Raw genomic sequence first — 27,451 nt, forward strand, 5'->3', positions numbered from 1 at the left:
GAAGACTTTGTAGGTTTCTATTTGCTTTGACAGAAAGCAGTGTCATTCGGGTTGGCTATCCGGGCCATGGTGCACGTCAAGTGGTGTTCATTTATAGTTTAGAGCCAATGAATGCACAGAAGTCGGAACATTGTGTATTTCATTTTGGAGTAGTAGTAGGCATCTATGTCCCATTGACTTCATTTTGGAGTAGTAGTAGGCATCTATGTCCCATTGACAATCTAAATAGGTGAGTGTGTTGAATATGAGGGGCACCATATCGCTAGAAGCATTGTCGATTCTGGGTCGAACAATTCAATGGTAAAAGCGAAATCGCGAGTTACCAACGTATACAGGCGGACGCATGCGCAATGCGCATGCGCATAATCAGTTTCAATTTCTTAACCTCTGCTCTTCACCTTCTTTGTATCAGTTAACTCATCTGTCATTAGTGCTCAGTGACACCCAGCTGTTCACAGATGTAGGAAGGTATCCTAAAGGCACTGATTTCGGCACAGTCGTGTTCTACAAGGTTTCTGGTTGTTCAGAAACTGTCTTATGACGTTATTTGTTTTGTTTGTCGCGTGAGGGCAATGGGGTTCGGCAGCTTTTATTACGCCTCTATTTTAGTTTTCGGCGCACATTTTATTTCAGCGTTGAACATTTTTCGCTAAGCCAACAAGAAATGCTTTCTTCGTTGTAGCCTGAAATGGTGTGCCTAATCAATACGTGTTAGTCCGTTTACTACACACTATCGTTCAGCCGCCCATACACGCCAAAGCGATCAGCCACCCCAAGTATTGATCAAGGGCACTATCAAAATCCGACGTCGCGACATTTTGCTAACGTTAATATAGAGGAACACCAGCGAGCCTAGGCAGAACACGTAATAAGTGCGTGGAAAAGGGCGCCCAAATTGGTTAGGAAAAAAATTCACGAGGCTTTAGGAACCATTTCCGTCAGCGCGAATTTACAGCGTACTGATGACAAACCAGTATTAGTGACGCTTCCATAGAGGTCCAAAGCGGCAAAACGAACACGACACGTTGTGGGCACCAGCCGCGGTCGGACAGCTGTAACGTTGCTGAGAAATAATAACAATTAGCAAATTTCAAAATTTATTCGTTGTTTCTGAATGAAGTAATTCGTTCAAAAATATGAGAACTGAATACTAAGCCGAGTTGCTCCTGCCACCGCCTCATTTAATAGTAGACGCTCCTCGTATGCACCCACCTGTCCATTAGGTACGCTAAGGTTTCCCTTGATGCACTCGCATACAAGCAGCGTAAGCGTAAAAGCGGTGCTCTATCCAAGCTGAAACCGTGTGGACGAGGTCACTCAGAGTTGCGCTCGACAAACGCCCTTGCGTTCGCGTTAACCAGGCAACGACCGGCGAATGATTGTGACTGATCAGGCAGCACGTTTTCTCCTTTCCCCCCTTCCCGCTCCTCCATTCCGCCTCACGGGCTTCGTGGCTCGGCTCTTCCAAGGTTGGGTGGCGCTAAAAGACACGCGCAGTATTTGCCCAAGCCGCTTGCGCTCGAAACCTGAATACGTTCTCAAAGATGACCCGCGGCGATGCCCTGCCAGCGCCGCATGCGTGCACGTGCGCCGCCGCGCGCGTTATAAGCTCCGCGCGCTGTTCAATCTGCGAGAAAGAAAGAGGGATTCGTGGAGCGGCCATCCGTTCACATCAGCCCACATTCCGCGCGACGGTCGGCGTTAGTCTTTTGTTCCCTTCTAACGGCCTTTGCGTAATGTACTTCAGGAGAGTTCGCTCCTCTTGGAAATGTTAAAGCTGCATTTATGAGCGCTCGCGCTTTTGTACATTGTCAATGTAAATGATGGAAGGAAGCAATAAATCGGAGGCTTAGGAAAGATTGCGCCAGCTTGCACGCGAATGTCGCAACCAGTGTGTATTTCTTTAGGAAGTTTTGGATATCTTTGTTTGATGAAAATACCGCCAGTTCATTACTGCCAAAAGAGTTCAGCTCTTGAAGCACCTTGAATGTTCTGCGCAGCGGCCATGCCAGAACGGTCCATAGATTGTGACACCACCTGCCCCTCATGGCGCCGAAATGATTGCCTTTAAGCCCGTAAAAAGGGCTCAAAGTTCAGTCTACGTCAAATTTTCAGGATACAGTCACCCCATGTCTAAAGTCGGGGCCAGGTATTGATAACCGGGCTTCTCTGCCAAATTAAATGCCAGACTGAAGTTACAACTATACTGTCGCTGAAACACCATAACATTATCAAGGGATACATATAGGCTAATTATGGTCAGTGGTGGTTATGGATCTAGCAGAGGAAGTACGAAGAACTGGCTGAAGAGAGAACACTGCAAATTATGGTTTGCTTCACAACCCGCCCCTCCCCACTCCGCCCCCCCCCCCCCCAAAAAAAAAAACACTCAATAGTATCCGAGCTTCCCACGCAAAAGACAGTAATATGAAATACATGATGTATGTGACATTTGTGACTCCACTTTCAACAAAAAAATGAATCTAGGCACGAACATAACTGATATTTTATGTTATCGCTCAACCAAAGGTGGTTTTATTCAATAATTTTCTGTCAGCTATTGGTTACAGGATTTCAAAAACTCTGCCCTGTGGCGCATGTAGTTGTACAAACTTGAACTATAAGCTACGAAAGCCTAAAATTTTGTAATGAGTTGGCCAAGCTGAAGCACACTGTTCTCTAGGACGCTGCCAGAATGCGACAGGTGTAGCTTGCAAATAGCATCGATGGTGCTTCTGCGAGACTGAATGCGCTTCCAGACTGCTCAGTGAGCTGTAGCGTCTCGTTTTAAACGCGGCAAGCTTTCACAAACGCGCGGCACTGAAGTCTGACAATAGGCCGGAGGCGGTTAGTGTAAGCCTGTAAGCGAGAGTGCCCCGGCTCTAGACACAATAGGGAGAGCGAGAGAGCTTGCATGAATCGAAACAAGTTTGCGCGTCGTTTAAATCATTTAGATAGTTGTAGCATAAGTTCACGTTAGCTCCACTTTGTGGCTCTCTTTATGTCGAAACTCGCATTGTTTCTACGCCGAGAGCTTGGTGTTTCTTCACGCCGAAGGTCGGAGCAAGTGGCGAACAACATTGTCTCCATGCAAAGCAGTGCGCGTTTCTTACGTACGCTGGCTCTGGGACCAAAACTTTTCTTGAGGCTACGTGTAGCATGCTGCCACAGTGTGAAGTAGCTCCACTGGGTTATAATGGCTTGCACTCCGTCCACCACCTTGCAGCTTCACGAAATCAGCGAGTTAACTATGCAAGCCATACCACGCCTTAACGACGAACAATGTTTGGGATGATAAAGCTGGAGCATATTTACTCGAATACGGGAGCAGCTTACTTAATGGAAGAAGGCGAGTCAAAAAGTGCGCTTAAGAAAATAGGTTCAATGAACATTATATTATTCGCCTCAATTTTCATCCGCAGCCTGCATCGCAGTGGAAGTGTTGAGAATATTTCCATCATCACGACTGTTAATATCATATCCCTTGGTAGACTCAACTGCATCAAGAATGCCTCTACATATATTTTCAAATTACTCTACCTTGAGCGAGTCCCACCAACGTTATCTTCGCACATTTAGTATTTCGTCTCCAGCTGACTCTCTGTCGTGCTCGAGACACTCTCTATATTTCGGTATCCATTCTCAATCAGCTACAGAACGCCGGTTATCTCTTCTGTTTATTAAGTGTCTCAGCAACTGCATTTCCGTTCCTTGCATTTAGCGGCACAGTTCGGGCTGGCGTTAATAATTTCCACAAAGAACACATCGCTTTTATCTTCTCGCTGCGCTAGTACACACCAGCGCTCAGAGCACTGATCGTATAGTTTGATTAGGCGCCACGCGCACGAGAACACAATGCCCTTCTCTATGGCGTAATACGGTCAAGCGCGCGTTCTCGTGGGAGCACTAATTGCACGCAGTTCGTCTCACGGCTTCAGGATTACCTGCTGGCTTCCAAGACACCAACTGCTACCGCCGTGCTGCCACAGTGTGACTGCAGGGCTTCCGCTGGTCACAAATTATTGCAGGAGTGGCCCTTCTGTCCCTGAATCAGGAAGATCTTAGTCGAGTCTTCCGCTGAGTTGCCGCACGTGCTCGCGAAGGAATTAATTAAGATTGAAATCGAATATCGTCTTCGCTTGAATTCTCACGGCTCTTCGAAGCAACGTCCGCAATTACCGGAAGTCATTCATTTGCTTTCACTGGCTCTGCCTCAGCATGAGAAATTAGGAATTTGAGAACAGAGCATTTCAACATTGAAATTGCGGCTGACTAGGTGCGCGCCATTTTTTATTTTCTTTGATTTATTTCCTTTTGATAGCGCCTCTCACACTGCTCAATCTTTTGCATATTTTACAACAAGAAAAAAACAAATTTTAAGAGAAGAAACTTATGACTGTTGAGCTGGCAAGACGTAAAAGTCTGCTTCCCTTCACGTCTTGCCAGCTCACCAGTCGTAAGTTTCTTCTCTGAAAAAAAAAGTATGTTTCCCTTCACTAAACAATCGCAGCCATGGCCTAGTGGTTTGAGCATCCTCCTCGCATGCGGGAGGTGCGGGGTTCGATCCCCTGTACCGCCGGGTAGCGACCAGTGATACAATGGGCACAAGCTTTAACCTGCCTGGTGCTCGGCTTCTTTAGGGTGAAATGCTTGAGAAATGGGTCTTTGACCCCACCGTGTGCAAAGAGAACTACCTTGTGTCATGGCGCTATTTTTCCTAAGCTGCCCTTGCGCCATAAAAAGCCATCATCATCATCCTTCACTAAACAAGAACTCTACACGAGAAACTGTACATCCCGATCGGTTCAGCTGTCGTGTAATAAACGTTTAATTAATTGTAATTTCCAGATTCTCATAGAACAACATAACGTGTGAAAACTACGTGCGTTCCAGGTTGCGTGGTTACTAAGCGTTCTCTGTCCCATGAGGTTCTGTAGACTCTATTATCCCTGAAAGTTCGCTCTTAAGCCTAACAGACGGTACACGACATTCAACGCGTTAGGCGTAGTCAAAAGTGCTGCACTAATGACAGTCGGAAACAAGAAGGGAAGTTATTTCATGCTTCTCCACATAATTATCTTTAGTGTACACAAAAAGTACGAATTAGATTTCCGCTTTCTAAGTCGAGAAATTGCGCCCCTCACCCAAACGGCCCCGATCTACCTTTCGTATTGTGTTTTCTCACATTGTAAAGTAGGATATTACCTCTAGGCACCACATGCTCCTGGAAATTGTTACATCAATCACTGTGATGAACGCGTCAGGAGTGTTATGCCGCAAATAGGGGTAGTTCCGCGGGGCACACAATTAAAACCTGCGATGACTGAGTGTGTAGACTTGATGGAAGTCTAAATGATCGTTGCAAATTAGAGTTCGTGCACTCCTCTTCGGGCTCCTTCAGAATGTCCCCTATTTGGCCAGTTATTTTTTTACTGACGTTCATCTCTACACACACACACACCGTAAAGCGCGGGCGCATCCCAAAGTACTTCCGCTTTGGAAGGGGCCAATTAAAGTCGGGCCTTCAGATTAATCTTTCTCAAATACTGCCCACGGCCTGCCCACTTCTGGGCGTGATTGCGCGTGGCTTTTGACCTCTGCTGGGCGGAATAATTATATGCTGCCCGGAGGGTTGCTCATTCATGTGACTCGCAGCTTAAAAACGAGGCTGGTCATGCGCAGAAGACGAGCGCGTTTATATAAAGCAGTAGTGCAGTCATCTTGTTGCCAACGGGATAATTATAGCCGCATGTCTTGTAGAGAAACTGAGGAGCTGCTAACCAAACCACGCGTGGAAATAGTAAGAGTGATGCACCTTACCGCTAATAGATGCAAGGCTCGCACTGCCGTAGGGAGCTCCAAAAGATAGTCATAATGAGATCCTAAATGCGCCGAAGAAATTATGCACGAGCATCATCCCACTCTGCTACTGAATTGTATCAAGTGCCTTCTACCCACAGACAAGGCACATCTTCCTGGAGCATTTTTAAATGCAGTATTTACTTTTTTTATTGCGGCGCTTGAAGTTGCAGGAAAAGCATGCACGAGCTGGTTTGATAACTGCGCCACTCGGAGGCAAAAATAATGTTACTATCTTGGTGTAACGGAAGTTTTGCTATTTACGGTAAATTTATAAATGGTCCAGATGACCTGACAGGGACCCACAAGAATAAGTCGCCTTCCTGTAACGCGCCTCTTTGATTTGCAACGTAGACCGGTTGCACAGAGCACTGATCCGCTCCAGGGATTACAGAGTGATGAAAGTGCTTAGGAGAGAAGTATTGCTCTTTGGTAATGCACACTACAGCATAGACATATACTGCATTCGACAAGTGCACAAAAGCAATGCCACGCGCGAGAATTCTTTATATGTGATAATAATTTCTCGAACACATTGACCACAAGGACTGCATTAGGATCCAACACAACTATGCGAATTATTCTCTTTCGCCGTGTGATTCACTGGTATTTGACTTCGTTTTTTTATTCATCAGCGGTCTCAAGGCTAGTGCTCGACATCAGCACTGAGCAACACTACACATTGATTCCCTGCTAATGTTTCGTGATGGTTCCACAAATATGTGCATGCTGCTTTTGCTTCGTGGTTGCCCATTGCTGTTGGAAGAGCGCGTGCGAAAAGCCACTTTAAACACGATGGATGTTTTACATTTTTTCGATCGGAGGGGTGACAGCCAAAAAAAAAATCAAAAGCCGTGGCAGGCGTTTGAGTTCATGGGGTCTCAGTTTAGGTCTTAAACTTCTAAAACGAGTTCACAGCAATTTCATGGTTTGAGCACGGTTACGAGCTAAGGAATAACTCTGAACACGGTGCAAAATGGAATTTCAGGAAGGCCAGGGTACCCGACCTCTAAGAAAGTCAAAGTATTTGCATGGATCTGTGATGCTTCTTCCCGGCATTTGTAATTGGTCTTCGCGGCCGTTAGGACTAATTATTTGCCGTTGGAACGTCAGCAGCAGAAAGGTGGTTCAACAGCGTGCGTGAGAGTAAAAATAGAAATGGCTGTGAGCCTCGTTGGCTGGGGAATGAGTAATGCTGTATACCGTCCCTTATTTGTGCTATCTTTCATCTACACGTAAATACTGGGAGATTACAGGTCTTATAATGGAGGTTTTTCTTTTCCCGATTCTCAGAGATGCAATTTGCAATAGGCACTTTAAAAGTGATATTTCGCGACGAAAGCTGATGTGCGAAAAAAGGGACAGATACTATACTACATTGTTCATCGTGAGGCGAAATGTCTAAAAAAAAAGGTGTTGATAACTTAAGCATTATTTGAAAGCGAAGAAAACATGGCAAAATGTCTTCTTCGGGCTGGCGCCAGGCAGGCCAATATATACATTTCATTCCCACCACTAAAAGCTGCTTTTTTTTCAAGTAAGAATTAAATCCGATCATGAAATCAATCCAGAAGTTGTCTTCCTGCAAGTACTAAGGACCATCACCCGAAGCAAGAGCTTGTGATAAAATATGATCAATTCAAGTGCAACTAACATTAGAAGAAAAAGAAACACTGAATGGCGTCGTGGTATCGGTGTCATTTACCATTGGAGGGAGTAAATCGCCATAGCTAAGAGTACTCGTACAAGCTTACACACTGTACTTTGGGGAACAACTGTTTTTGGGGGGCTCACATCTGCGATCGTCATAGCCCCATTACTGGCGCCCGCTCACTCGAAGTGCTCTCATTATGTTAAGTGTGACCTCTTCCAATACGCCAGTCTTTCCTTTGTCAACCTGTGCCTAGAAAACAATCCTTAGAGACCTGAAAGCGAACGGCCAAGCATTGCGATGACCAAGTAGCCCTCATGAAGGTATCTACATTATTCAAGAAGAGGCAGCATCTAAAGCGTCCTTTTTCGTGAGGATTCATCTCTATTAATGAGCCTTGATTACCACCATGCTCCATTTCCGACTTTCGTTTGCGTTCACGAATATTCAATGCTCCAGCCGATAAGCGCTTGTGCTCCATCTTTCCCTTCCGCTCGCAGTCTTTGGTGGTCCAATTTGCTGAGGTGATCTTCATGTTCCGTTCTGACGATGCCGCACACTCGCTCTTTTTGAGTCATTCGTAGTCTTTTTGCAATCTAATAAGCTTCTCCGAAATTGAGGTTATTGAAGATGAGAGTGTTCCCGGTGCTTGAAATCGCGGCAACACCATCATGGCGGAAGTTTGCCGACCGTGATCTTTGTCTGCCAGCGCCCAATAAAGATATAGAAAACATTGTGACGATGGTGGGTGGTATAACCTTTGAGCAAAGAGCACATAACATTAATGATAAAAGCCTCCCTCACGGGAACTGAACGCTTTCTATGTCAGGCGTGATGGCATGCGTTTCCTACTACATTGACTACGGTGCTTTTGCACCAAAACTTTATGTGAAATGAGTGGCGTGCGGTGGAGTACTCATTGAAGTGCACGTGGCATGCCTCCTGCATTGTGGGCACAGTGTATGGTTTCTTTGCTAGGCTGTTATCGCCCGCATTCTCCAGTGGCTCATGGTGCACGCACCTTTTTTTCTAAGTGAGGAGCAGGAAGAAATGAGCCCGCTCTTATAATACAAGTTTTCATGCCGCGGGCACCATTGAATCGTCCTGCCTGTGGTGCTCCACTGACCAAAACTGCAGTACCAGGAGTGAGTGAGCGCAAAGAAACATACATATCTCACAATCCACAGTGTCACTGAGTACGCTACAGCCGCTTTTCTCATGTTACGTCCACTTGACCAAAACAACAGGGTTCTAGGACAGTGGTGCAAATACTTAGCGAGATTGCGTCGAAGAAAAAAAGAATTATCTTTGTTTAGGGCTGACGCCACACGCTCTCTATATACTTAGGCAACCTTAATGGCTAGAAGATGGAAGGGCAACGTCGAATAAGTTATCATCGTGATGAGAATGCGATGTGATCCAGTGCGTTAAAATTAACACACGGCATGGGGCTCATGTAAAACTTGACACAGTTATAATATCCCCTGAAGGATTATTTATTTTTCAAATACTGCTTGCTGCTCTTCGGTGTTGAAAGGCAGGAGTTAGTAGAAATATAAGGAGCCAAACACACGTGGCATTCACATAAAATAGTAAAATAAGAAGCAGTCATAAACCAAATAAAAACAAACAGTCAAAACAACACGTGTCCACTTTCAAAGAGAGCAGAAAGGTGAACGAGAGGTAAGAAGAAGCACACATGCATGAGAAACAAGTATCGAGGAGAACAAGAGGAAAATACAATCGAAGCGCCGTACACCGCAATCACGGAGGAAGACTATGTCGCAATGCACAGAGAAATTTAGCATACTGAAAATATCTCTTAGGATCACGTTTCAGTACTCGATAAGCGGACACAGAAAAAAACAAGACTGCAAAGCTTCGAAGCGTTTTTATTACAGCATAGCAAGTACTGATAGGCGTGTCGGTCCAGTTTAGTTCACCTGTTTTTGACGTTTTAAATGCATGCAAGAAAAACTCTCACTGCGACTGCAGCGGCAACGTACGTGGCACCAGAGATTGTAAATTTGCTGCTCAAGTGGTAGTTACATAGGTGGTGCTTGCAAATCAACCATGGTTGTGAATCTTGTTTACATGTTGGAACTAGAAATGCAAGTACCCGAAAGTAGCCTAGAGAATTTAGAGCAAAAATAAATTTTTTCTTCGTTCTTGTCACTTCCAGCTGAATGTAGAAAACATTAGAAATATTCATACGCAGTTTTATGTATCATAAGATCTCAGTACGCACTGTAAATTTTGGTTTATAAGGCTGTTTGGGAGTACGCTAAACATCTGGAGCCATCCATGCAGTCGCAAGGCGTTTACAACCACCAACTCCGGACATCAGGCACACGACTGTTGCTCCGAATTCCCCCATCGACTGCGTGAAATGAAAGAAATTGGTCGCAGTTCGGGAATGTGCATTCGAAGATGCTCGACAGGCTTGCGGGAGCGCGCGTGCAAAAACTTGTGTATGTGCACTCGAACCTCAACGAAGCAAACTGCAGATAACCAAGCATTCCCCTACCCAGCAGTGGCAAGTTAGTCAAATATAATGCTTTGCGTCGATTTCATTATATGAAGTATATATCCATCTTTTCCTAAAAAGGGCTTTGCAACATCTTTGTTTTGCAGCAAAAATATATTGTTCTCTAATTTTGTTCTCGGATACAACATAAATGCGCTTAACAAAACTGGGGCTCTCATTTTTTTCGTTACTTTCATATTCTGGGAAAAAAGAAAGGAGACAAACTTTCTTCGAGCTTTCAAAATTTCTTCGAATTTTCTATTTCTTGATACGTGATTGGTCGGAAATTCTGCGGTCGTATGTCAGCCTATCACTACTGCCTCAGTTATCTGCGCGAACCACTTCACAGGTATTCATATGTCGCATGCGCGTTGTTTAGTTAGCCCCTAATATAGTGGCGGTAGCCGTAATTATCCTACTGAGGTGCAAATAAACTTAGAAACAGGATACAACAGAAGTAGACACCAATTTTAAGATCTTGCTCTGTGTCACCGTTACCGTGTTTGTGCTGGCCAGAAGTGCAGACATGTGCACGAGCGCATATGTCCGGCCATTAAACGCCGCCAATCAAGGCACAACAAAAGAAAAAGCAAAACAAAAAAGAAGGGACATGTGTAGCAGCCCGATTTTTGCCGGCGGCTGAGATGACCTTACGCCACCTCCAGACACTGGTTGTCGCCGCGGACACAATTGGTCTTCCAAGACCGTGGGGGGGGGGGGCGAGAGGTAGGGTGAATGGGATCGTCGACCCCTACCTTACCAGGCGACCGCGGTGGGCACGCCATTAGCCGCCCGGTCGGAGTAGCCGGGCAGTGCGTCTCATTGTTCCCTCGTGGTGTGGAAACTGACGGACTTCGCCCGCTACCTGCCGACCGCGCTCTGCTGTATCACGGTGGAGGGCTGGAGTAAGTGTCATCTTCGGCCGTAAGCTTGCTCCAACGCCCTGTGAGTGTGTCAGAAAACGCCGTCGATGCTGTGCGAAGGTTTCGGGCGAAGCAGAGGGGCGCGAATGTGGTGCGGGACATTGTTCCTTTTCGGGTCGGCCGTTCTAGAGATCGGCGCAAGGACGCTGCCTTTTGGCACTCACCATCTGCCCGCGCGGCAGGTCATACTGTTTCTTTTGTGAAATAATGCCCGAGACTGCTGTACGCGCAAATAGCGAGAAATATGTAACTTAGGTCGCTATGCACGCACCGAGCAAATACTTGTGTAATCCTTCAAAGAATTCTTTGTATGTGTCGTATCATTATCACACCTTCACTTGTCTTTACATTCGAGAACGACGGCTGTAATCACTCTACTGTTGGCTCCTTCAACTGACACCGTGCTTGCCATTTGCACCGTTTGACATACGAATGCACCATGCATTACATCCTTCATGATGTTCTGTATCTTAATATAGGTAAAATGCTTAGTCCTCGCCTGTTCAAATCATGTTGCACATGTGCAGAGCCCAAGACATTTTGCCCGAGCTTCGAGTGCCCGACAGATCTGGGATGCCGCGTGACGCGAGAACCATTCACGGGGTGCCCACACTGCCACTGCGGGCATATCAACAGTGCGACGAGCGACAGCGATCGGGAGAGGAGACCATGTAAGCCCCTACCTTTTTTCTCGCCCGTTTCAAGGCGTACTAAGCTGCCTCCCGGTGAGCTTTTGCCAAATACTAATTTAAAGTATTGCAGTTCAATATCGTTATAGTTTGATGTCATGTTTGTGCACCGCTGCAGTTGCTGTTTGTAGCAGTGGTGCTTTCACCCAAAGGGGGCAAGAGTTCGTGGTTGGCGAAGTCCTAATTTTTTTAGTCAAACTAATTTCTCAGACATGAGAAATTGCTTACGCCTGAACCTAGCACAAATTGCTACACGAACAGAAATGTCATTTTACTCTCAAATTGAGCGTAATCCAGGTTATTCTGATATATGGTTCTATTGGAGCAATATGAGTATTTTTTACTAAATTATTATTTTTTGTCTAACGAATACAAAACCCAGCGTGCACACGGTTCGTATTATCTTTTAATCAGCGCAGAGCTGTTGGCTGTCAGTATTGTAAGCCAGAAAAAAATTGCGGCGTCGGACACGCCGGAGGACGCAATTCTGATTTACTTACTTCTCTGAAGTAAGGCGAATGCTTACGGTTCAATTATTGCTGCATAGAAGGAAGGCTAGTGACGTCAACATGCATTTCCAATCGATTTTCAGTTGTCACGAAAAAAAAAAAGGAAGTACTGGAACACAGTTTAACCGCGGGTGCAATTTCGTTTATTATAAAATTCTTGCGCATTTACGTAAAAAGTTGTTCATATAAAGCTCGAAGGCGCTGAAGAACATTTCGGCACTGTTTTCCGAGTCAGGAAACTAGTTTACATTGCATCTCAAGGCCGATTCGCCAATTTTAACTTCAGTTCACCCTCCTTTCATGTTTGCAACACATACTATGTGTAACTAGGAGCACCTCATTTAGCATTAACCTAATTTTTGGAAACATTCGCGCATGCGCGCCTACTTCGTATAAATTGGAGCCCAATTGCAGCCCTTTAAACCTTTGCCGCTGGGTAACTGCACTTGTAAACCCCCGTATATATTTTGTCTGCGCGAAATATGCGTAAGCGAAAGCCTTGCATTATTCTTCTTTTTCCAGTGAACCAAAGGCTGTCTTGATACCGCGGCGGAAAGTTAATTGGCTCTATAATTTTAAAGATATGCACAGAGACGCACGTTTTACACAAATATCATTCTTTCGCGCTCGACATCGTACTTTGAATCGCACGCTTAGATATTTAGAGCGTTGCGTTTTATGGGCCGTTTCCGAGTTTAGCAGCGTTTCTGCTGTAGCTGATCACATTATAACTCGCAAATCCAGTGACCACAGAGCAGATCTAGTGCCTTACACAAGGTCTCTCATAACTCTAAGAAGGTCACGGTAACAATCCTAATGCTGTACGAGCTGTAAGATGTAAAAAAATCGGAAACCTCTGGTGTGATACGAGGTGTTTATTGCACCCGATTCTTTAAAACATTAGTGATACAAAAAAGTATACAGGGACATTGATGTTTGAGCAGCAGCTGAAAAAAATCTGAAAGACCATCTTAAACGTTCACAGCTTTAAAATGGCAATGCAAGAATGTGGTCAGTTCTCAAATCCGTTCTCCGACCTCATTTTCCTCAACGGAACCTGTGTTTTGTTCGACAGTTCAACCATGATACCATAGCTAAGAGCCCTCTCACCTCTGAAATAAACTTGGCTACCTTGATAGCTCAGCGCGTACTCCTCCTGCTCACAGTGCTCACGCGATGCTCACAGTGTGTTTTGATTCCTTTGTTCCTCATTATGCGGACCAAGTAATCATAGACGACCACTTAGAGTGTCCCCGGCTACGGTGTCCATCGGAGACCGGTTGCTATGTTCTACAGAGGCGAGGGAAATGCCCCTACTGCAAATGCGGTGAGTACTTCAAAAGGATGTGGCTGATTTGCAGTTTTTAAGATTTCTTGCGAGCCTGCCTATAAACACTGCTATAATGAGCGAACTACATCACACTGCTCAAATGAACCAAGCGCAGATTATCAGCTAGCCGTGTTGTACTACTGGGCATTTATGAAACGGCTGAAGCGGAAGGTTAAGGCAACTACTCGCTTCGCTCATCAACGAGGGTTCGCGTGACACAGCTGCCGCAGACTACCCACTACATGGCTGTACAGCACTTCCTGGTGTATCTGGCCACAGTTATAAGTGTTACGTACAGCCGCCTGCAAGCCTGACGGTAGAACTCGTGCGTATGACCTGTACTGACGGTAGTGAGACAGAGCTTTGTCCACTAAGTCTGACAATAGCGATTGTTGCAATCGTTTCGACTGTTGCTTCGTTCGAGGCCTCACGCCGTGGAGTTTGTGCGCTTGCAACGAAGACGTTTCGGCCTTTTACTGCCACTGCTGTCTTACCAGGAGTACAACTATCGGTTTTCCGCAACGTTTGGTCATTAGGGTTGCCCGATATGGGAGAGCGGAGATTCTATAACTCTCTAGGCTTTATATGCTTTTGCCTAAGTGTGCGCTTCAAAGAAAAAAGAATTATTAATGCCATTGTGCGCTTTGAAGCTAATGAAGTTGAAGTCCAAGGCATTGTCGTTTTTACTGTATAAAAAAAACAAAAAGCACTGGGAAGAGTTCTTTTTTGATGGTCGCGTTTGGGCACAACTCTAACCTGTCGAGTAAATAATGCCACTTTCAGACTAATTGCAGTGTGGGATAAAAGTGTGCAGCTGTGTGTTAAAGAGACAGTGTTTATGCTTCCCGCCTTGTCTAGGCTAATCCGGAGGTCATAGGTGCCGGCAAAACGTAGTAGCACACTTCCTGAGTAAACGAAGTCTTGATCGATGGATGTGCGTCTTGTTAGTACTTAATTAGCAATTCCAGGAATACCAGCCTACCACCGACAGTTATTTCCAAGGCCTCTCGACAGGGCACCAGCGTGCTGATCATATTCTGCACACCCGTGCCTGTTATAAGCGGGACAGGATGACACGCTTAAATCTAATTAACCATTACAAGCAACAAAATGGCAGAGGAAAGTAACTAAATGCAAGCAGCAAGAAAGGTTTAAAGAAAGTTTGGTGAATTGGTTCAAGATCATGCATAAGCTTTGTTGAAAGAGCAGTAAGGTGGCACTCTGGGTATGTTGGTGATTCGTTGTTGTAGTTGTTGTTGTTGTTGCGTTGGTCACATGGCGATTCGTAATGGCAATGTACAGCGCAAATAAAGATGAGGACACAAGGAAGACACATGGAACACACGAGCGCTCGTGTAATCCATGTGTCTTCCTTGTGTCCTCATCTTTATTTGCGCTGTACATTTCCATCATGAAAAAGCGGATTCACATAATCTGCAGATATGCTGGCTTCGCGCTTCTTTGTGGGCCCTCTTTTAATCTTTAAGGAAACAAACAAACTCTACCTCCTATGTCCTGGCTTTGCTTGCCACATTTCAGTCATCTCGTCTTTTAAGTTTGGTCAGAACCTGCTCGGCTTTTTAGTTCACTATAGCTTGCCTTTGCAGTGCCGCCATGTGATGGTACGATTTATCGGAGTGCATAGCACAGTCTGTTTTCCATTTTATCCCGTCGCAGCGTTGGTGACCGGCAACAAGTGCCCCCCGATTGGCAACTGTCCGGAGGAGTACGGATGCCTGGTTCGCCAAAGAACAGGGAAATGCCCCTACTGCAAGTGCGGTACGTCCTGGCAATATTTAGGGTGTCGTCTCACATAGACTATGGCCGGGTAAACCGAAGCACATACCCTTGCCATGGTTTTCGCATATGGTGCGTAAATACCCTGGCAGCACCAAGGGAAGTGCAGAGTAACGAAATTAAACGTCTGTATGAGAGTAGCCAGTGCTTGACAACGCATCAGAGACAGTAGAGTCGGATACAAGTCAAGAATGCCTCGGCCCATCAAAGGACCTCCTTCCAGCCAAGGGCGTCCGCCGGTTCTTGACTTTTACCCGACTGTATTTAAAAGCAACTTCGCTTATACCATATCACGCATGGTTAGTGTTATACCGTGATTATTTCCCTTCTGCAATATTCATTTCCTTCCTCGATCGCACCACTAAGAAATAGAGGCGAAGGCGAGTGCGTGGCGTGGTTTTAGCCAAAGACCGAGGGCCACGAGTTTAAAGATGGAAGAGTATTTGAATTATATTTTCACATTACCGCACCCTTGGTTTGTTCACCCCAGGCTGAATGACCGATCAGAGCCTATTACGCTTCGTGCAAACTCTGTACCATGATCGGAAATATATTTCGCCCTTCCAACCTTGTCGATAGCTTTTACGGCGATGATTTGGTGCTTAACAGCGGAGACAATGGCCAGCTTTCCAAAGGTAGTTCTAGGACAGAACTACTTGGAGATAAATAGAAAAGCCTTTTGTTCTGGATTCGAGGTTAAGAGTACTGGTATTGTTTTGTGTTTAAAACAAAAAATCTGTATTGTAACTTATGGGCACTGTTAATATTTTTAAAATTTCGAAAAATGTCTTCAGCAAACCAGCAGATTGGGCAGCGGAACATGCTAATTTTCAGAATCAGGCTGACCCAGAGGCCCGTTCTAGGACTGCGCCTTTACTCAAAGTCAAGCTGCCTGACCGATACGCGAACTGGAAGCTCTGACTTAGGTACGCATAAAAATGATATCAAACGAGGACATGAGTTGATTACTCATTTTATTAGTTTTGTCTACTCTAGTAAAAAAATAAAATCAAGAAAAAATCCTACCACTTTTACACTGCCTTATAATGGGGAAAGTTTTGTGGGCCACAGATTGCATGCATTTGGTCACAATAAAGAAGAAAGGTGGAAACTAGCACTCACGGCCCGACACGCTATATAAAATGGAACCTCACCTTCGCAGTGTAGCGAAGTTCTAAGACTGAAATAACGTTGCCCTGCACTGCGCTTTGTGACCCAGGCTAGTCGTTTCCCTGTGAATGTCTAGAGGAAAGAACGAACTGTTCATAACTTTCCACCATAGATATGAATGTTGCAAGAAAGTAAATGCCGATTACATGTTTTATTGAACATTTCTGGGTCAGCTCTGTTTGTGAAACAACAGCCGAATGTATTGAACTGAATGTTTTCCTTCGATTGCAAGTGCAAGCACTTTCCACCCGGCCTTGATTGAGGCGATCAATCAGAGATGTAAAATAAAACTACAAACAGAAATGCTTTCTCATGGGACAGCCTTGCGCAGTATTCCTCAGGCGTGGCGAAAGCGCCAGTCTCCGCCAGCACGCAACTATGATGGTTAGCGGCGGCGAGGCCGTGGGCATCGAGAGACCAGCGCCGGAGGCGAACTGCTTTCACCGACGCATCCCAAGCAGCCGGACCCACCTGCCCAAACAACTTTCCAAATAGCGCCCCGGAAGCCTGACAGCGCGCGCCAGCTCTAATCGGTCACCACCACGAACGATGTACACCTCGAGCCGCCAGCGGCGGCGGCCATTACGCCATTCCCATCCCTGCGTGCAGAATCGCAGGGGCGATGCGAGGAGGAACAGACGCTTCTATTCATCGTTCTACTCGTGGCCTTTTTATCCGCCCTCCAGCCGCATTCGTCGCATGACGCACCGTTGGAGCCCAAAAATTGCACAGACAAGTGCCCGCGGAACGGACCCGTGGATAGAAGAAAAAAAATGGCCCCTGCCATCCTGCCACCTTGAACACCTTGCGGAGACGGCGAAATTGTGGTTATTAGGATATTTTTGGATGCATGTGAAGTCTAAAAATATGCGTAAGCAAGGAAACGACCAGCGGTGCCACGAAGGCAAAGAAGCGCTCATAGTGCGTTCCGTCTAGACGCTAGACTTTACTCTAGACTTTACTTTTTCTCGATTTCTATTTTTTATTCCAGACAACGCTCGCATTGAAAATACGTCTTGAAGAGAGGACTAAATGTAATCCTAAAATCTTAGTACCACTAATGACCAGCTGTAGTTGCTTCGCCTGGTGGCTTAACTGACGCAAAGACCTCTTGCATTGAGTCATCATCATTCATCTTCATTAGCAGGCTAGCTACGTCCACGGGAGTACAAGTGCCTCTCCTATATCTCTCCAATTAACCCTGTCCTGTGCAAGCTGCGGCCACCTTATTCCAACAAACTTTCCAATATCCCCTTATCACCTTACTATGTGACGACCCCTGCTACGCCTGCCATGTACTGGAATCCGGTCCATCACCCTTAATAACAGTACCATCAATTGTCCAGCCTTCGTATTACTTGCCCTGCGCACGGCCGTTTCTTCCTTGTTCTAAGTAGGATGTCTTCAAATATCGGCCCGGAGCAGCAATACATAAAACAAAAGGTTTTACGCCAAACAGCTGCGATCACAGTAACGCGAGGCTGGCTGGATTTCAAAGCGATGCCAGTGCTTGTTTGTATTATCTGGTTGCGCAAAAGAACCGCGCGGAAATAAGGCCTTTTTTAACGCCAGCCTTACTATAGACAGACACCGGTATTCGGACAGGTTCCATTTAATAAGTAATCATGAAATCGAGATTAAAGTTCATGTCCATTCATTATGATTTACAGGACTAAACGTGTATGCATGCAGCTCTGCTTGTCTGATATATAGGATAATTTAGACGTTCTTTCAACGCTGAGGTTTAAGTTTCAGTGTTTTGTTGTTTTTTTTTGCGAGGAATTCTGGCGTGGTTGGATGTGCAGACCCTCAGCGCCTTTTTACGAGGTCATCTGCTCTTTCTATAAATGAGTAAAATCAAGACAGTTCCTCTGTTTCTTCGCAAGTCACCCGAACATGCACTGTTCAGTCAACAAAAGTTGGTGTGAGCAGCTTGTGAATACTCTCCCGTTACACGCATCAGCGATATGCTACTACCAATTATTCATGACCCTCACGGTTCCAATTTCCTTCTCTTGCCTCCTTTGAATTAGGCTGTCGTAAGGAATTGTTCCAAATTCGTTGCTCTAAACAAATGTAACGTAACTTACAGGTTGTCACTAATCAATGAATTCGCGATTGGAAAGAATTGCCAACCGACGTTCATTTTGCCTCACTTAACAGCTTTTCTAAGCGATGTTATATTCGGACCACCAGTTATATATCTTGCATCTCTCCGGGATGCGGTGGCGTGAATTTATGACTTGTATCCCTGCCTATAGCTACACCTGCTGTCTAAGCATACGTCAGTCCAACGAAGAAAGTCCGACGACATGACGACACGCCGAACTCCTCGACCTCAGTCTTTTGGACACATAAAAACATTAGACATACAAGTAATCGTTTCCCTACTTTTTTAAACGTTCTTCTGTGAGCCCCGAATTTTTTCTCTTTAGTATCTCGCTTTGCCTTTCGGAGAGCGAAACATGCACGATGGGCCGCTGCCTCTACCGCAGCTCAGAGCCAAGGACTCGACAAGCCTATAGTACACGACCGTTCTCGGCCTTTAGCACAGCTTGGCACATGTTAACGACGCAGGTCATGGAAACAATCGGCACGATGGCGGCGTTTTTTTAATAAGTAGCTGAATAGCGCTATTCAAATTGCGCGGAAAGAAGCCACAGAGCTCAGAGGGCTGACGCGTACGTGAGGCCCGAAATATACCCATACCCAGTCGGAACCGGTTTAATAGTAGCGCCGCATTGCGCGCAGCCCTGCAGACCAGACTACTAGAGTTGCGAGCGAAGCGCCCACTGTCGCTGAGTCCCAGAAGACCCCGCACCGCGTTTTCCGTGCGACCCACAGATGGCGCAGTGTTGCAAAGCAATTTAGGGTGCCTCGATGCCAACCTGCGCTGGCATCGAGGCACCCTAGAGCAATTTACTGTAATGCAGTGCAGCCTTTTGAATAGCCGTGCTAGAACCATTCAGCCGCTGTCGAATGCACTTCTCGCATTACGTCCTCTAATTTAGTGCAACAGCACTACTTCACGGGGTCAAACACAGCCAATAATTTTGTGCCGTCCGCGGCCTTGAGGGTTAAGAAATAAAATAAACGTTGCTGGGGCTGTGTTTCAAACCCGCGGCGGGGCGAAAAGATCGGCTTCGCACTGCACGATAGAATCAGGCCTGGGTTTAAAATGCAACACACTCGCCCGCTGTGCATTGCACATCACCGTTTTCACCTTCTTCCGTCTGCAGCGCGAACAGATACGATCTGCTTAATCTCAATCAGTGCTTAACCTTAGTCTAATATCGTCGCCAGACGGGCCGGCTACCCAGCAAAACAAAACCTTGAGCCAATCAGGTTGAACACATGCTTTCTCACGTCTACTCGATTTAGCTACATTAAAACCCTACCACTTTTTTCTAACATTGCTCAACTGAATTAGTCTACTTCTCAACAGTGATCATCCACTATTCTCTGCTTATTTCAAGAACATCTGGATAAATAGAATCCTAGGAAGGTCTCCTGTTTGTAATCAAACTCTGTTGCTCGACGTGTACCGTAATAGAGAAACGCTTGCGGGATGCCGCTCTGCAAAAAAAAAAGGGGGGGAAAAAAACTTTTGCACGCGATCAGGCAGGTTAGTTCATTGAAAAATCCTGAAATAATTTGAGAATATGCAGCGTTCGTCCACCTAATGCATGCCAGCGGGATTGCTAGCAAAACAACCCAGGAATAATTTTATTTGCATGCATCGCATCTCGTGACTTTTTCTACAAGAGACTGCACTGCATAGGAAAGGAGTGTCACTGCAGCTCAGTCGCCTCACCCTCGCTATCGAGCGAATTGGCTTGTGAAACAAATCAGAGATATCCCTGCCTAATTTCAATGTGCAATGGTGAGCATCCTTCGTGCGAGCGGCAGGCTGCGGACGATAGATAAATTTAATTAAACGAAGGCAAAGAGGTTGGACAGGAAGATTGATATGTGGCCTGCTACCCTGTACTGGGGAAGGGTAGGAGGAGAAGAAAGAGGGTCGTGATGAGTGCCGCTTCGGAGAAGCGTCAAATGCTTCCAGCGACTTATAGAATCCGGCAGTAATTTTGGCAGTTGCTTTGTCGTCATTTCTTTAATTCCAAAAAGTGTAATTTACATTTTTAAAGTTTTTTTTTACTCTTTCATCTAAGGAGCACGTTGTGCGGACCGTTCTTTTTGTTCAGATCTGACTATGTAAGAATGGGAAATCGAAGTCTGGCATGCCAAGGAGCAGTAAAAGAGTAACAAATTAATCAGAATGAAAACTTGGAAATTGGTAACACATGTTATTGTGTATACCTATTAGATTTCGATTTCTGCAGTAAAAAGTGACAAAGCCTGTCAACTATTTACGGGAATATGCCAGTAATTTTTTCAGTTGCTTTGTCGTCATTTCTTCAAATCCCAAAAAGTATACCGTACGTTTTCTGAGTTTTTTTTTTTTCGCTTTTCATCTAAAAAGCATGTTGCCTGAAATCCACAAATGCATGAAGTAGAACTTGACTTCTTTCATCTGGGGAAAGGAGGGGGGTGTATGAGAGGTTATTCAAGAAAGAAAGTGCGTGTGAAACCTTCTAAAAGCACGCGCAAGTCATAAATAGGCCATACTCTTCAGCATAATAAAATTTAGTGGCTCTGATAAATTTTGCTTGATTTTTTTGTTTTTTTTTTACCCGCAGGATTCATGAAGCAAGGCCCGCGGAATGGTGGATAAACGCTAATGGAACCCTCCCGCACCCCTCATGCGAAGAAGAACTGGTCGGACGATGGAAATTACAGGGCGGACTTGTCTCTCGATAACATAGGTTCAAAACAATCCACATTTGCTAATAATAAGGACCTTCAGACTCTTCCTCTGCTGCCTTAATTTAAATCATACGTGAAAAAAAGGAATAACAAAATGGTAAACGAGGAGCATCAAACATCTTTAACGGAATAAACATGTGTACGCCTCTGTGGTACACAAATATATGACCTGGTGATTTCCTTATTCGTTTTGATTGCAGAGGCTGTGCAATTTGGACGGGCTTGGTCTGCATCCAAATCAGGCATCCGAGCCCAGAAGAAGACTTCTTGTGCGCCATAGGCTAATTTCATGATCTAGCCTAAGAATAGATACGACTGAAAATTTACCCCTTCCATATTTTTGTTTACTCCCTTTTCTCCCTTACGCTTCTGCGCTGGCCGAGTGAACTGGTGTTAAACATTTTGCTGTGTGCACAATTACCGTGTGGGCAGCTCGGTTTAACGTCTAATTACTACACACTCATACGCTAACACAGATGCACAGAGCACTGAATTTCCCATTTTCGTCAAATGCGACCAATATGTCGGTTATCCAGCATTAACCCTTAAAATTTCTGAATTCCTGGTGTTCCCAGGATTGTAGTGTCGCAAGAAATTTGAGTGGCAAGAAACATGTTTGGAAAAAATGCTAATTTTCTGGTAATTTCTGCACTAAATTTTAGAATGACATTTTGACATTATACGCCATGAAGAAAACTTAACAGAAAATACTGTGCTTGTCACACATAAATATGCTGTAACCAATAAATGAATGCTCGAACTCATTTCTACTCAAATTTCTCATTACTGTGCGGCAAAATTTTGCAGGCGCAGGCCCAACCGACATACGTCCAGGAGGTTTCTCCATGCTCTATGTTGAGCGCCTCTGTGCCTTCGAACAGAAGGAGCAATGTTTTATGACTTATTTTACTTGAATGCATACACTACAGAACGCGTCTGAAAGTCAAAATTATGCACAATTTCATTGTTAGGTTCAAAATAATCTTAGCACTTGCTTGGCCGCTGGGGAACGCTCCTCAGTGGTGTCCCTGTTGCTACGCAGTTTTGAACAACTGACTATGTGAGAGTGTACAGAATACTCTCTGAGTTCTACAAAAGCTTAGACTCCAGAAGTCATGCGTTCGTTAAAAAAGTAAGTAAAACAAAAATCTGTATTACGGTGCTCGAGAGGTCTGACGAGTATATAACGTATTTCTTATTTAACGCCTAAATTATCAGTCCGGTCGTATTGTCTTGCCCAGCTCTAGATTGACCGTATCTCGATTGCATTTGGACGTCTTCACGTGAAATGACTCTATTTTTTAGTTGGTTAAGGCTTTCCCCAAAGAATGCATAGTGAGGATCATTCTTGGTATAGTTTTCTGCGACTTAGTGGCTCCCGTGCACTTTGCAAGCTTTGGAGAAGTGAAAACGAAATTTCTTTTAACCTTAGACAAATTTAGAACACATACCACACTAAAGTGAGCCACATAAATTGCACAGTCTTGTGCAAAAGCAAAATTAGTACACGAAGAAAAAAACATGCAGCCAGCTATTCGGTAAGCTGAAAAGCAGAAAGCTTTTTTTTTCCACGAACATAAGCATTGAGAAAAAAAAAATTATCGCGCCGATCTAGAAAGAGCTACAACAGAGCAAAAGAAACATTCTGATAAAAATAAACATGAACTTGAACTCGTACAGCGCCGCTTGAGGAGGTAGTCGATATTAAGAGCATGGGTTGAACAATTTCTTCGCGTGCGATTCATACCTAGCTGCGAGTGGCAACCATGGCTCATGGAAATGCCGGATGCCGTTTATAATGATTTATTCTATTTAATTTCTTGTGAAGAGAGGGGCAGGGGTAAAAAAAAACAGCATTCTACCAGCTCAAATGTTTATCACCAATGAGCATACTGTGTTCATATGCACTCCCCTCCTTCCAGTTAGGGCATACTTTGGAACCTGGACAGGAAGTCGCGGTTATCTGCACTTGTTAGTTGTCAGTGCAGCGCAAAGAAAGAAAAGACGGTTGGAAGACAGTTGTGGATGCCAGTAAGCACCTGCCCTGCGTAGTCTTCCTTCCGTCTTCTGTTTTTTAGTGAAACTGTACCCTCAAGTGTACGTTCCTTTTTGTGACGCGATAAGCAGCTGTGTCAAGGCAGCTCAGTACTCGAGAACAACAAACTCTTGGGCTTGTTGTTTTTACACTGGCATCCATTATTACTAGGTTATTACTAGATGTACACCTTTGGCAGTGTGACTTCCGCAGCTGCAAGTGTCATTTGCCATTTTATTCATTCTTATCAAAACCTTGTGATTCATATCAAAACCCGGTTCTCCGGGACACCTCTTGTAAAGTGTTTCAATGTAGGATACAACTACAGTTCAGCGAACAGTTCTAGCTTTGAGCGTGCAGGACTTTCCCTGCATAAGTGGCACCAAAGTTGCCCTGAGAAAGCCCAGAAACCGGCATTTTGCTACTTGCTTGAGCATACTCCGTGGGACGCAGTTTTTGCTGATTTTCATCCTGATTTACGTAGCTGGCTTGTCAGAGCAAGGTAGGCATTGTTGCCGGTTTTTGGTGGTTGGAAACATTAACATTTAGCTCTCACGCTTTCCGTGAGTAGTTGCCAGTAAAAATGGCTTCGCAAGGGCGGGCTTTGATTGAACTTTATGTGAGCTGTGAGTGAATGTTGTTCTGCATTGAGCCCTCTTCATAACAAATTCTCTGTGCTGAAAATGTGATAGCTTTGAGTATTTACACGTAGTCTAGGGAAACTACGATGCGTAGTTTAATCCATTCGACTAAAAAATCTCTCAAAATGTCAGCCGCAATTGTTTTGAGTATAAATTTATGGCGAAGAAATACGCCATCACTTGCACAATATAAATGAATGAAGTTTCACATCGTGTTGGCGAAAAAGACAGCAACATATGTGTTGGCGCTTTTTAAAGCGCTAGCATTAGCATTAGCGCTAGCATTTCGGCGATCTCTGTTTTCCTGCGTCACGCAAACAGAAAAAAAACCGCGGGTCACTCTGGAAGCCCTGAATTTCACGTTGGAAACGAGTACAGAACTTCACAGCCACGACGAGTGCTGTGTTACTTGGTGGACAGAGGTGACAAAGTCTGTGCTCGTGAGTGAATTGCAATATCACGATATCAAGGTGATGGAAGGTGATCGGACGGATGATCAGATGGTGATTGAAAGTTAAGAGCAGGTGATGAGATAGAGGTAAGGAGGTGATAGAGGAATTGGTAGCAGCAGTGGGGGGCGGAACTTTCTATGACGTCATTCTAGGTGGCTTGTGCAAACACAAGTTGCATGGCGCATGCAAGCTCCACCTGCGTTGACGTCATGGAAAGCTACCTCGCACGTTCCTATAAAATTTGTGTGCGCAACCCAGTCCCATTAGCCTCGCGCCAAACAAAACATGGACCAGCCAGGACCGCCACATCACATGCTACTGCTTGCTAGCGCAGTCGAACCTTGCTCTTGCAGAGCATAACCTGTCATTTCATTCTTCTTGATTCCAAGAATTATGGTTCAATTATCTTTAAACAATTTATTTCATGTTTGTGCAACAAATAGAGCACAGAGTACTAAATGAGGTAAAACATCTAACGCCATTATTTCCACACGAAAGCGTGCTCACTTCTGGTGTAGAAGCCTTTTAATGTGGGTGCGAATCAAGGAAACAGAAGAATCCGCCGCCGCGGGTATGTGCATTAAGCATGAGGACATCATCATGATCATCAAGCAGGTCATTTCGTGTCACGACAGTGCTTTATATATACATAGTTTTCCCGCAAAACAGTGATCTATAATAGAGCAGCTACCGTCTCTGCGGCGTCGTTTAGATTTAGTTTCCTCGAAACGCCGGAGCAGAGAGGCGTCATTTAATCTGCTGTTAGACTGCAATGTTATTCCCACAAAAGGAAAACGTTTATAGCGTATATATAGAAAAATGACCAAAATAACCGCAGAAAAAGTACGCATGCGTCTTGTAAACTGCGAAAAAGAATTGCACAAGCTTGTAAACGCATCGAGTGAGAACACTGAAAGTTCTCCGAAGGTCTTAAGGCCCGCTCGGCCCGGTCGGCCCGTCTACGTGCTCGGCTTCTTGCCGAGTACGTAGACCTGCTTTCCCCGCCGGCAGTCACAGTAGGGGCAGGCTCCCGTCCTGAGCACCCTGCGGCAGCGCAGCCCGCAGTAGATGGAAGGGCAGGCGCGTGGGCAGTGGCAGCGTCGGCAGCCGTCGGCTTCGAGGACCATCTGGCAGTCGCTCTCCTGGCTGAAGCCCTGGCACGTGTTCACCTCCTTCTCCTCGTCGTAGTCATCGTGCTCGCCGGGGTTGCATGGCTCTGTAAAAAGACAGCGCGACAGCGGTGTGCACCTAAGTGTGAAGAAGCCTAAATATGATCGCAGTGGCTACCTGAACGGGAGACGGAAACCCTGAAGGGGTTTTCTAGCGTGTGAGGGGTGAGTGTAACATGACCACAGATAGCGAGCTTATCCCCGCGTGTTTCTTTGGAACAGGCGCTAAAATAACGACGATACGAATTAATACACTTTTCCTTTAATAAGTGTTTTAATGCATTACAGGAGAGTTGTGCACAGTTACTTTCTTCATGTCCGGAGTTATAAAGAAAGACTTGTGCGGGTCCTGCACAGACAGCGTCACCTTGAAGATTTGATGTAGACAGAAGCAATTATCATGTATAGAGCAAAGGGTGACGTTTCGCCAATAGTTCCTACACGTCACAACTCGTCGTCTTGTATGCTCTGATACCAAGCCACGCGTTACTGCACTTTTCTTTCACATCACTGCGTGTTGTTTTCACCCCGCCGAAGAGACCATCAGAGGTAACGTCTCCTGTTATAACTTCAACCCTGTTGCAAATAGTTCTAAAAAATTTGCACTGCTGATGATATCAAAAGTCGTCGGCGGCTCCGTTTCTTTTTTAATGTTAGCGGAAAGTTTCGTGCAAGCTTAGTTGAAGGAAAAAAAACTCAAAACTTTTTCTTCATATAGACGTCAAACCAGCAAAAAACACAAGTGACTCAAGTGACACACAGCGATATAAAAATATAAGTCTTGATAAACCATTCAGCTCAGTTTATGCCTGGAAGAGACCAAAAACAAAAATTCTGCGAAAATTCGCGCATTGGTTGAGTGTGAGATACTCACTGCACTTTGCGCCTCGAAGCAGTTTTTCACTGCATCGAGACGCAAGAGCACTAGGCGACACGAGAAGGCACGTTAACTTGGAAAGGGTTTTTAACTATTACGTCGATCCAAAAAACATTCATATGATTTTCTTGATGTTTGAATTTGGCGCAAGTTTTGAACCCAACTTGGCCGAACAAGAAGCTAAGAGGTGATTAACAGTTAACTCTAATTTGGTTGCACCAAAGCTCTCGTAGTTCCGTCCTGCGGTACACATCATTGCACTCTTATTTACAGAATTTGTTATTATTTGCCGAACTTCAGCCCTGAAAACAACGTTCACGATTAGCGGCACAATATCCTAGGTCACAGCCCAGCACAACCAGCGATTTAGTTTTCTTTGTCTTGGTGTCCTTGCTTCCCCAGGTCATTTTATGCAATTATGGCAGCACTTATATACAAAGAGTAATTAGTTATACACTAAAATCTGCTGAGCCACTTTCCGCCACTGCTCTTGAAGAATGGTCCGAGAAAGAAATTTATCTGACGTACTCACTAAACATCGCTTTTAGTTAGTCTTTGGTCCAGCGTGGACAGAGAGAAACAAAAGGTTAATGCCTTAGTAGCAGATTAAAATAACAATAGAAACTTGTAACGCTCACTTAGAGCTAACAATCGTCGTCTCTTGTATGATGATGATGATTGTGAATTTTTATGGCACAAGGGCGGCTTTGGCCATATTTTGGCCATATAGGTCGTATGTTATACGTGGCTTTTCAGCAACAGAACTCGATTCATTGCCCAATATTTTATCATATTTCTGGAATATTAAGTTAGAATTGTTACCTGCGAGGCGCGCTACAACGCAGCGATGTATTTACGCACAAAAAACAAGTGCTGATTTCGTTTCTTCCTTCCTTGTTTGTTCGGGCGCAAAAATATTCTTTGTTGCCTTGGTAAGAAAAGACTAAGATGAAGAGGGTGCTGGCTGCAGCATTCTTCTCACTTTCTTTAACAAT

General features: G+C 45.0%; 1 protein-coding gene across 1 annotated transcript in view; it reads left to right on the plus strand.

The window, feature by feature from the left end:
* The window catches only part of LOC144132873 (uncharacterized), a 48,526-nt gene extending 27,076 nt beyond the window's left edge, over window positions 1-21,450 (plus strand). Inside the window, exons 2-5 of the mRNA XM_077665587.1 lie at window positions 11,488-11,631; window positions 13,384-13,485; window positions 15,166-15,267; window positions 21,156-21,450. Of these exons, the coding sequence (XP_077521713.1) occupies window positions 11,488-11,631; window positions 13,384-13,485; window positions 15,166-15,267; window positions 21,156-21,190 (383 nt within the window). The 3' untranslated portion in view covers window positions 21,191-21,450. The remainder of the gene's footprint in view (window positions 1-11,487; window positions 11,632-13,383; window positions 13,486-15,165; window positions 15,268-21,155) is intronic.
* Window positions 21,451-27,451: the final 6,001 nt, after the last annotated feature.

Source organism: Amblyomma americanum, chromosome 5 (assembly GCF_052857255.1).
Source record: "Amblyomma americanum isolate KBUSLIRL-KWMA chromosome 5, ASM5285725v1, whole genome shotgun sequence".
NCBI lineage: Eukaryota > Metazoa > Arthropoda > Arachnida > Ixodida > Ixodidae > Amblyomma > Amblyomma americanum.